Source organism: Pundamilia nyererei, unplaced genomic scaffold, assembly GCF_000239375.1.
Source record: "Pundamilia nyererei isolate P.nyererei 1_Seehausen unplaced genomic scaffold, PunNye1.0 scaffold00175, whole genome shotgun sequence".
NCBI lineage: Eukaryota > Metazoa > Chordata > Actinopteri > Cichliformes > Cichlidae > Pundamilia > Pundamilia nyererei.
In genome coordinates, this window is record NW_005187576.1 from 1,032,875 (window position 1) to 1,044,286 (window position 11,412).

An 11,412-nucleotide genomic window follows, 5' to 3' on the forward strand; every position below is an offset into this window, starting at 1 on the left:
CAAACCAGTTCTGGTTCATCCGTTTCATTTAACGATCTGCTTTCGTCCTTCTTATTCTCAGTCTTCGGCACGCTTTTTTTCGCCATGTGCATATGTAAACAAAGGCACTGCGCATGTGTGTTTTACCCATATTCTATCGTGATATTTCATTTTCTTATCGTTGCCCGTCATTATACCGGTATTACCGTGAACGGTATGATATGGCCCAGCCCTACTAGTCCTTTTCCAAAAATGTTGGGACACTGTAAAAAAATATTAACAAAAACACAACGCGCTGATTTTCAAATGTCATATTTCATATAATAATAAAACATGGAAAATATACCAAATGTTTAAGCTGAGAAAAATCCTCTGTTATTTTGAATTTGATGGCAGCAGCACGTCTCAGAAAAGTTGAGACAGGACCACTGTGTAGCATCCCTTCTTCTTTAAACAACAGTCTGCCGTGGAGAGTAACTGCTGGATCGTGGGCAGAGGAATCTTGGCAAATTCTTGTCTTTTACAGGAGTCTAGCTGTTAAGAAGTCTTTGGGTTTTTCCAGTCTGCCCTAAAGGTTTTCATTTGGTGAAATGGCAGGTTGGCCAGTTCAGTACCCACACTCTTGTACTATGAAGCCATGCTGTTGTAATAGTTGCAGTATGCTGGGTAGGATTGTCTTGCTAAAATATGCAAGCCCTTCCCTGAAAAAGATGCCATCTTGATGGAAGCACATGTTGCTCTAAAACCTGTATATACAGGTTTTATATAGTTTTCAATTGCTGTATATAGTTTTCAGTATATTAGGCGCTAATATACTTATGAGGCTATGGTGTCAGTGTTTTCCAAAAAGAATTTCAAATTTTCAACTCATCTGATCACAAAACAGTTTTTCACTTTGCCTCACTTTATCCATTTTAAATGTATTTTGGCCCAGAGAAGACTGCAGTGTTTCATCTTCGCATGATTGAGCTTTAACCTGTGTTAGTGGATGGTTCGGTGAGCTGTGTTCTCAAGAGTGATTTGTGGAAGTGTTCCTGACCTCATGCAGTGATTTCCATGACAGAATTATGTCTGTATTTAATGCAGTGCCGCCTGAGGCCTGAAGATCAGAGGCATCCAGTATTGATTCTGGGCCATGTTCCTTGCTAGATTTCTCCACATTCACTAAATCGTTTAATGGTTTTATGTACTATTGACAAACATTCTGAAATTGGTTCAAAATGTGCAAATTTGCAATTTTTTAAAGACTGGTGAACCTCTGCTTATCTTTACTTCAGAGAAACTCTTTTTTTTTCTCAGTGACCTGTTGCCACTTTACCTAATTAGTTGCAAAATGTTCCTCCACCAAAACGTTCCCTTTTACACTTCCGGCCTTTTGTTTCCCCTGTTCCGACTTTTTGCTGCCGTCAATTCAAAATGAGCTAATACGTTTCATGAAAGTATAAAAATGTATCGATTTAAACATTTGATGTTTAGTAATGTTCTATTGTGAATAAAACATGTGTTTATGAGATTTGCAGCTCGTTGTATTATTTTTTATTTACACTTTAAACAGCATCTCAGCATTATTGGAAATGGGTTTGCAGTTGTGTAGGTGTTGAGTCTTCTTCTTCTTCTTCTTCTAACTCCCCCCTTTTGTTGTGGCTTACAGTTAGTGAGTGGCTGCTTTGATTAATGGGTCTGCCAACATTGGCAGCTGTAGCCTCCAGCTGTAAGCTCAGCCTCACTGAAGTGCACGTCTGTGGTGCATTTGGAGCATTTTTAGCAGAATTATTGATAAATAACATCATGACAAAAAATGTTACAAGAGGTTTTGCTATTACCAGTGTTGGTGATTTTATTCATCTCTTACTTGGCACGAATTAACAGGGTTTCTGTTCCTATGTGTTGCGCCCGTAGACTGTATATAACACATGGATATGACTTATGGTGTATTTTACAAAACAGTTTTTATTTTGTATGACCCAAAATGAGTGACTGTGCCCATAAACTCATAATGAAAGTGTTTACAGAGATCAAGTCAGAAAGCAGTTTTCCCATAAACTTCTACAGGACTGAAGTCTTTTTGCAACCACAACTATCTCCATCTGGTGGCCTCCAGACAGAATGCAGGTTTTTAGGTGCTTCTTTATTGGCTTAATCTTTCTGACTCGAATGCTACATCCTTGTTTTATACTATCTGTTGTTGTTGAATGCGGTTTATGAACACAGCACGCTCACCATACTAGCTTTAGCTGATAATTTAGTAGTTTAACCTTCTGTCCAAACTTAATCATTTATGGCAAAATACAACATGGCAGTAGCCAAACCACTAATGTTTAGGCTTCAAAATTCAGGGTACACAAATCAATGGGTGATGGTGCAATGGCTATGACCATCTTTTATATACAGTCTGTGGTTAGTGGCTTCTGCCTAATTTAAAAAATCACTTATTACCTTATGATAGATTGATTTTATAAAGCATACAATAACAGCATTCTTTTCATTTTTATTACAAACAGTATTGCTTATTGATTGCCAATATTCGGTTTCTGTTCTGTGCATGACTGTGACGGTTGGTCCCTTTTTTTTCTTTAGTTGTGCAACTGAAGGAACTTTCATGCTGTGATCAGCAAGATGTGTCACTAACAATAGCAGTGCCAGAGGCTGCACTAGTTAAATATTTGTGGTTACCAACCCTGACATGAGTTTTTTCAAACTGCTCAGTAATCACTGCAAAGGAAAGCGACTATTGGCTAAAGTGCAGAAAGGTAGAATAAAGTGATTGCATCTATGCATCCCTATGTTGCTTTCCAACATTTTGATATTTCCAGTGCTTTCTGGAAACCTACATTGGGTAGTTTTGCAGGGACTTTGGTTGCACTTTCTTTCTTCTTTTTTTGGCTTTTAAAACTTTCAGCCAGCTCTTCCAGGAAATTGCAACAAACAGTTTTCCAAAGTAGTTAGACAGTCATTATAAAGTATCTACAATACATAAATTCTGGATTCATTTCCCCTGGGTTAAATAACACACTGGGGGTTTTAAATATTTAGATTTAAAATTGTAATTTCTCAGAAATTAAGCAAATAAAACTGCTAACTTGTTCAGAGTGTACCCTCCTGCAGGAAAGGCTCCAGCCCTTTCCAAACCCTGGGTTAGACAAGCAGTTAAGAATATGGATGGGTGGATAGACAGAACATAAAACAAACATTGTTTCACTTGTGCAAGACTCAAACTCGCAATGTTCTGCTTTTTATAATAAACTGTGGCTTGATGTCTTGACAGTAGTATTGTCGTTCTTGACAATACAAAGATTCAGTTTTTCTTTTTTCTTTTTAATCTGATGCAGCTGGCATCTTGCATTTTATTCTGCTCTGTCATATTTAAATGTAAAAATTGCTGTTTTTGAAAGCCATATAAACAAGAATACAATTGTTTATTTCATTTTAATTGTAATGCTGACGATGAGACGAGAAAAGAACATGGGAGATGAAAACCTCTGAAACTGGTGATTTGTATTTTGTGCAGCAACCATTGTTCAGCTCTGAATGTTGAAGTGTTGTTCATTTCAGAGAGAAGCCTATGGTAGTTTGAAAGCCTTTGAACACAATGAAAATGATTCAGTACAGCACCAGAGTCTAGCTTAATAGCTTGAGGACATGATTTAACAATGTTTCCTGGTGTAGATTGGATCAGACGGGAGATGCATATTAACAATTGATGAGGCCGAAATCAGACCTTATGAACCTCATGCTGTATTAAAATAAAAAATAAGAAAAACCATGGCACAACATGGCACAATAAGCTAAGTGTCCATTATTTGTGTTAGGTTAGATTCCCTACAGAGAGACTTCTGTTCAGTGAAGTTTGCCAGCTCAGCTTTATAGACTGGAATGGTTTGGATTTTTAAAATGAGGTGGCAGCCGCTGAGGTTCACCTACACACTACACGCAGGAGGACTCTGACGCGAGGGAATAGAGGCGCTGACAGCCTGTAATCTCAGTGTTAGATGGCACAAGTTTCTCTCACATGTATCGATAGCTGCTGTAACCATTGTCAGGATTTTTCCAGTGTATTTGAGGGTTTGTTGGCTAACAGTGCCGAAGAAAGTCATCAGTTTTCTGTACCTTTAAGTTGCATCTCGTTTGCTGTCACATGACTCAGTCAGCTGAGAAAGGACTGTGAGATGCAGTTGATAGGCTAAAAAAAGCTTGTGGTTTAACCTTGACACTTGCTACAATGTCAAACAAATGTCATCACTGTTAAGAAAGAAGGCACGAGTATCCTTATGATTTTACTGATATCTTACAGATTGCCTCACAAAAGTCTGTTAGGTCAGTAATAATTGTAACCTTTGTTGTTGTGTGTCTTTGTGTCTCCAGCATCAAGCTCCTGTATGTCCTTTAACCCTGAGACCAGGAGACTATCTGTGGGGATGGACACTGGGAGTATCTGTGTAAGTCCAGCCAACATCCTGCTTCCCTTTTAAATGCAGACCTCTGGCTTTTTCACTCCTTCCTCTGTGACAAACTATTTCCTTTTTTTGCCGGTGATGTTATAATCAAATGAATGGAGTAGTTGTATTTCTTTTGTTTTAGTGGAAATGTCAGTGCCCTAGTTCACAAACCTGATCTGCTTTGATTGTGTTTTGAAGTCATTTCATGTCACCTGAAGCACACTATCTAGCCACTCAGCCGAGATTTTTTTCTTTTTAAATGTGAATTCATCTCTTCCAGTAAATCATCATCATTATAGCAATTTTGTCCCCTCTGATCTTTCTTACAGTGGCAGTGAATAGCTTTCGTTTGTGACAAACTGTGGCAAAGCTCTCCAGAGAATAAATCTCACTTCTCATTTTTATTTGCTTTTCTCACACAGTACCATACAATGGTGTCTAATTGAACGAGTTCCTTCAGATCTACTTATTTTATTCATGCTCATCAGAGGAAGAATCCTTGTGATCTTGGTCACTTAATAATCCTTCCTATAGTGCGTCACGCAGCTCATAATGCAATTTATTAATACGATTCTTTGTTTCCAGAGGGCAACACCTCTTTGCCAGACTTTCCTTTTGGTCTACTCCGTACAGTTAAAGCTCCAACCCCAAAAAAGTAAACATTATTTTTTTATAAACAGCAACACAGCAGTTTCATTTCTGACCTGACGCAGTGCAGGTCACTCTATTTTTAGATGTAGCATTATTTGCTGTCCACTTCTTGTTTTGTTGCTGTCCTAAAATAAAGCCAGCACGTGATGTGAACTTTTCTTGGAGATTCATCTCAGAACAACCTCATAACTTACCATAAGTTCCCATAAATGTTTTATTAAGGGTGTTGACCTCAGCTGAAACTTCAGAACAAGAATCTTTCTTGTATTTATTGATCTATGAGTCATTTGTCTTTACGTTTTTGAGGAAGTAGTACTTATTTCTCACCTATACATGCTATGCAGTGCACATTTTGCATGAATCCTCTGATGTGCAGAGAACTGAGCCAAATGTAATTTAAACACAGCAACATAGTTTTTTTTCTATGTTTACAAAGTTGCTGGAAACATTAGTCAGTGACCAATTATCTCCACTTCCTCTCTTTCAGGAGTTTGTTCTGTCAGAAGACTACAACAAGATGACCCCAGCACGCACCTACCAGGGTGAGACAGAAAGAGCAAGAACGCTATTATATTCAGGGGTGCACATAAGTGGTCCGCAGGTGCGCATTCTGCACCACATCTCTGTGCGTTCATCATTTGTTTGCAGCCAGCTCACCTCCTGCAACCACTTTTCTGAGAATACACGCTTCTTTGGAGGTGGAGGAACACCAACGAAATTGCTTAAAGGAGCTTGCTTCTTTTGACATCTTTAACAGTTCTAAACAGATGTCTGTCTTCCTCCAGAAAATCTTATGTACCCAAACGCGCGTTGCAACTTCTTATCTGGTGCGCGTCTTTTATTTTGATGCGAATGGGGTTTAGCTGAAACTTGCATTCAGAAGGCAAAATTCTTAATGCCTTGTGCCCAGACTAATACCCCGACTAAACCTTCCCCACTGCCCCAGAAAAGAGTGACAAGGGGCTTTTCTTTCTCTATAAATAAATTGTGATTTGTCCCATTTAAAAAAAAAAGAAAAAAAAAAGAAAAGAGAAAAAAGTTATTATTATTATTACAGTCTGTTAGAATGCCTTAAAAATATAAGTCTAACACTTTCAAAGTGAATTTTTTAAGCTTTGTTTCTGCTATCGTTTATTGTTACTTGTTATTTATTGTTACTTTTGCCAATTCTGGGCAGTTCAAAGTTAATAAAGTCCACTCACATCCTTGTACTTTAGGCTTTGTAGCCTGAGGAGTATTTGCTCTCTGGCTGTGTTCATAATTCATGCCTCTCTGTGGAGCATAACTCACTAAGTGTGGATCAGAGCACCAGTGATAAATCTCTTTATGTATCCTCCACAGATTCCACTATACTGCATGTTTTTTATTGTGTGGGTGTCCAAAACAACCCTTAGAAGATTTATTTATTTATTTTATGGATATAGAGAAATATTTATAGTTGACCTTTATGATATGTTTCTCTGATCATATGTCAAGATGTATCTTTGTGTCACATAAGGCTAAGTGTGTTGTGCAACAGTACAAATGTATAAAAATACGTCTTCATCAGTGTCGAGCACAAACTTCCTCTTCATTTGGCTGCTTTCTTTGAAGAAGGCAGTAGTGCTTGATCGTCTTCTTTCATGACGACCATGATTTCTTGTAGGCTACTCATTTTAATTAATTTGTTTTTTTTATGTGTGTAGCTCATCAGGGCAGGGTGACAGTGGTGCTGTTTGTGCTGGAGATGGAGTGGCTGCTGAGCACGGGGCAGGATAAAAACTTCACCTGGCACTGCTCAGAGAGCGGCCAGCAGCTGGGGACATATCGCACCGCAGCCTGGGTCTCAGGACTACAGTATCCTTCTACACCCAGCTTTGTCTTTAGAGTGGATCGAGTGGGAAGTGACGAGCCAACTTTGATTCTTTAGCCTTTGTCTTTTTATTTTGATGACACCGTCTATTTTTAGGTCAGTGCAACATAAGACCGGGCAATTGAAATTAGCCTCCAGTTAGTTTCTACTAATGTGAAGGGCTAACAATAGGCATCAGTCATGCTGTTGTCAAGGAAACGGTCTGAGTAGGTTTCTGTAATGGCCACATGAAAGGCTGTGTGAGTGCTCAGCAGCGGCACTGATCCATACCAATGAGCCTGCTATTAGGTCATCACACTGCTGGTATCCTCTTAGCATCATGCTAACCTGTCTACATAACATGGCAAGAGGAGATTCAGAGCAGCGGCGTTTATTTGTTCAGGGATTTTAGACATAATGAAAAAGGAACAGTGTGGAAAATGAAAAGTTAAATTTAAAAGTTTTGCTGTTTTTTTTTTTTTTGAAAAATTGTTCAAAAAATAGTTGTTCAAATGGCCGTCATAGTGCATGAAGCCTTTTAACCAAATCTGCGCTCATTTGAACTAAAGCAAGCCTTTTGATACTGTGGCTGAAAGCTTTTTATTTGGAAACAACAAATAAAAAGTGCCCTCATACTGTTTACCATTACTTATACGTGTTTTGCTGTAGTTCTGATAAATATAAAGTAAGATAAAAAGAGGCATCTTATCTTGCTCCCAGTTTTATTTTCAGCGTAGCCTAAAAAAGGAGGTGTGAAGAAAAGTGGGCCAATACGTCTCCACAACCACACGAGAGAGACTGACAAAGTCAAACAGTTAGTGCTGCTAAATCTGTTTCTACAAGCTACTGAATCAGTTTTTCATACACTGCTTCTACATGTTGTTCTTAGTAGATATTAAATAAATAATGACGATGTAATATGACATGTATTGTTCACCTGAGCTTGTGTTTGCCTAATTTTAAGACTTGCTGAGGAACAGATTTTTTTATGCTAAACTCAATTTAACTGGTGAAGACTGAGCTGGAACTGACAATTGTTTTCTTTTTATCATTAAAGTACAAAAGCCATCATTGAACAGAAACGGTGCTACGCTGAAAACAGACCTAAGAGCAGCAAAAGAAATTATAATGTTTCATGTGGAGGATCTACTTTACTCAACAAACTTTGAAAATATAGTTAAGTGTGCAGTGATTCTTTAGATGCACAGTTTGTACTGTAGTTTTTCCTTTTAGGGTAATGAATAAGAATATGACTTGATCACTTAAGTTTCCTAGAATCAGATTATTTTGACGTGTTTCCTGTTCACTTTTTAACAGCGCGTAACTGTTTCATTTCTCACCAGCTTAGCATACTTTAAACGGGCATTAACCACCGCAGCTCAATGTGGCTAACTGGCTGTAGCAACATTAAGGCTGAAAATGGTTAAGCAGACAGTCAGGGGTGTTTTAAAAACTGCTACAGCCCTTTTAATGTTTAATAAAGATTTCACTGGTTTTCTGTGGTGTTGAGAAGGACAGACGAACCAGCGGTGTAGATCTGTTGTAATATCCTTTCACTTTAAAATCATCTTTTCTGTGCTTACTGGGAGTTATGCACAGCGTGAAATCTCAGATTTTCAGAAAGAAAAGGACAAATCAGTGGAAGTGGATTGGATCTTTAGGTTATTGTTTCCGCTGTTGGGTTTCCTCGTCGTCTTTGGATCCCGACATAATGATTTGGTTCAGTCGTGACTTAATCGGGTCAGACGAGGGCTTTGAAGGAAGCCGGTGAAACAGCTGAGAGTCCTCCGCTGACAGTCGCTGTGGTGCTGCCTCTGCACGAATTCATTCAAAGCTTTCATGTAGTAGTTTGCACAGAGTTGGCTCTGGATTTTGGTGAGCAGTGAAATTTACAGCTCTGTTGTGAATCTGTTCGGTCTGTGTGACAGGATCTGAATGAGTGCATATTTAGCAGGAAAGCATGACCTTAATTTTGACCCAGGTTCGACGTGGAGACCAGACACGCCTTCGTAGGGGATCAGTCTGGTCAGGTGACAATCCTGAAGCTGGAGCAGGACATCTGCAGCCTGGTCACCACCTTCAAAGGACACACTGGTACCCACACACAAGCACCTAGTGTCCTAACTGAAGCACAAATGATTAATTAATCGGTCAGCTGATCAGGCCTCTGATAGTGTCACTGTTAGTTTGGCTTTTTGAGTGATTTTTAACAGATGACATGGAGCTTAGGGGGATTTTTGTTAACATTTACCAGAATTAAATAAATAATTCAATAATTTATTGATAAAATGTTCAACTGATTGATCAAGAATGAAAATAATTTTTGGCGGCAGTCCTAGCATAGTAATGAAGCTCTGAACTCTTGCCGGCTCTGCCTGCGCCACAACATTGTTAAATATTCATTCCAATTTTGTCTGTGCAAATTGTCTCCCAGCTATGTTTCGGATCATTTTCAGTTTTCTGCTTTCAGTACGCTCCCGACTCTGAATATTAGTTTATGAGAAAAAGCCAGCATCTTTTGCTTGTGTGCTTTTCTTATTTCTTCACTGATCTGAGAGAGAGAGGAGCCTCTACAGTGGATCACAGCAGCAGATATTTTCAATATTTGGTGATTACTTTCTGATCTGTAAACTTTAAACAAAACCCACTTTAAAACAATTATGTAGCAGTTGAGTCGCAGCTTTTCTTTGTATGATAATTAAATCTTTATTTTAGAATTCAGTTGTATTTGGAGGAGCGTTCTCATAAATGTGTGTTCACACAGCAGCTGCAGTAAGTTCACACAGTATCCTCGTTTGTCTTCGCCTGTTGTCCTCCAGCAGGTTGCAGATTTGTTGACGCAGCTCAGCATTGATTTTTACAGAGTTGTGCGTCCCCGGTGGTTTTAAATGTTCGAGAAAATCTTTGGAACTTGTCATGATGCAGTCTGCTTCAACAGAGAAGGCAAAAGAAAAATGTGTTTTTACCATTTAACAATAAAGAGACATCCAAATGAGTTTAAAGATGAGAGAGGTCCAACAACAGCGACTTCAAGCCAGTGAAAGTTGGTTTTAATTAATTGGTTCTTATTAAATTTCAGTGAACCCTGCACGATAATGTGGCGTAGCTGACGGAGGCACTTTTGTCTCCGTTGTAATTTTGTCAGGTAATGTGACGGCGCTGTGTTGGGACCCGGTCACAAGGGTGTTGTTCTCCGGAAGCTCGGACCACTCAATCATCATGTGGGACATCGGCGGACGCAAAGGCACCGCTATCGAACTGCAAGGACACAAGTAAGGATCTCCATTAGCCAATAAGTTATACATATGCTCAGCGGTTTTGTATTGATGGAATTGTAATTGTGTTTTTTGTCATGTTTACTCAGTTTCATTCATTTCATCGCACTCACTTCAAGCTTGAACGACTAGTTGAAATGTAATGTTATGAAGTTACCATAAAGGCTGCAGGAGAGCAGACTTCAGTAAAAGAAAAACAGTGTTCTGACTTCATAAGAGGACGATAAACAGACTCTGGAATCTCACACTTTTTTTGAGCAAAGACCTTTATTGACTCTCAAAAGTTAAAAGCTGCTAAATAAATGTTTTTCTTCTTAGAGCATTTTATAAAAATGTGCTTTGACATTGAAACAAGCTTTTCAACCACTGAAAGCTTGGAGGACCCACTCAGTGTAGCTGCTACCTTGTATTTTAACTTGTTGTTTCTTGAATTTTAATGCAAAGCACTTCTGGTTATGTCAGCATACCGGGACACCCACTTCACTGCTGTGCTCTCCCCACAGTGACAAAGTTCAGGGCCTGTGTTACGCCTCACACACCCGGCAGCTCATCTCCTGCAGCTCAGATGGAAGCATCGTCATCTGGAACATGGATGTAACACGGCAAGAGGTGAGAGAGAGCAGACTGAAGCAGCGTGACGTCAGCGCACAAACACAAGCTTGTGTTTGATGTGTGAACTGCAACAGCTTGTGAGCAAAATAAGGAAATGTCATGTGTGCTGTGTAATAGCATGCTTCTTTCCCTTAGTGCTTCCCTGCATGTTTTACAGGGAAGCACATTCTGTGATGCAGATCGGCTCACAGGATAAACTGCTGATGTTTGTTCTCTCAGATCTTTTGGGGGCAAAAAGTTCTCTTTAGAGGTCCATTAAAGGTCACCTGATTAGCAGAGTTTTCTTTGATTTTCTGTCGTTCAGATGCTCACACAGTCTAGATTCGGCGTCTCCCTCTTTGCTCTGCTAGTCTCCAGGCTTTAATTGCTTCTATATTCAATCAGAGCCACTTTCACTCTGCCTCGCTGTTCTGTTGTGCCACAGTCTCTGAAATTTGCTCCAAATTTTCATCTTTAAAATAACAGCTTGACTAAGTCGTTCACCGGAGTCTTGACGGTTATGCTGGGGTCTTTAGTTTTCTTTGGAGAGTCTTTGAAATCTCTGACTTCCTACCTCTGCCAGGCTTGTTCTGACTGTGTGGCTCTCCTTACATTTCTTGATAATACTTCTCACTCCAGTTATTGACAC

At 39.2% G+C, this 11,412-nt stretch overlaps 1 protein-coding gene across 1 annotated transcript in view; it reads left to right on the forward strand.

Moving 5' to 3' along the window:
- The window catches only part of wdfy2 (WD repeat and FYVE domain containing 2), a 22,756-nt gene that overhangs the window by 3,346 nt on the left and 7,998 nt on the right, over window positions 1-11,412 (forward strand). The window contains exons 3-8 of the mRNA XM_005746231.1: window positions 4,342-4,415; window positions 5,554-5,608; window positions 6,752-6,902; window positions 8,879-8,991; window positions 10,043-10,169; window positions 10,676-10,781. Coding sequence (XP_005746288.1) covers window positions 4,342-4,415; window positions 5,554-5,608; window positions 6,752-6,902; window positions 8,879-8,991; window positions 10,043-10,169; window positions 10,676-10,781 — 626 coding nt within the window. The remainder of the gene's footprint in view (window positions 1-4,341; window positions 4,416-5,553; window positions 5,609-6,751; window positions 6,903-8,878; window positions 8,992-10,042; window positions 10,170-10,675; window positions 10,782-11,412) is intronic.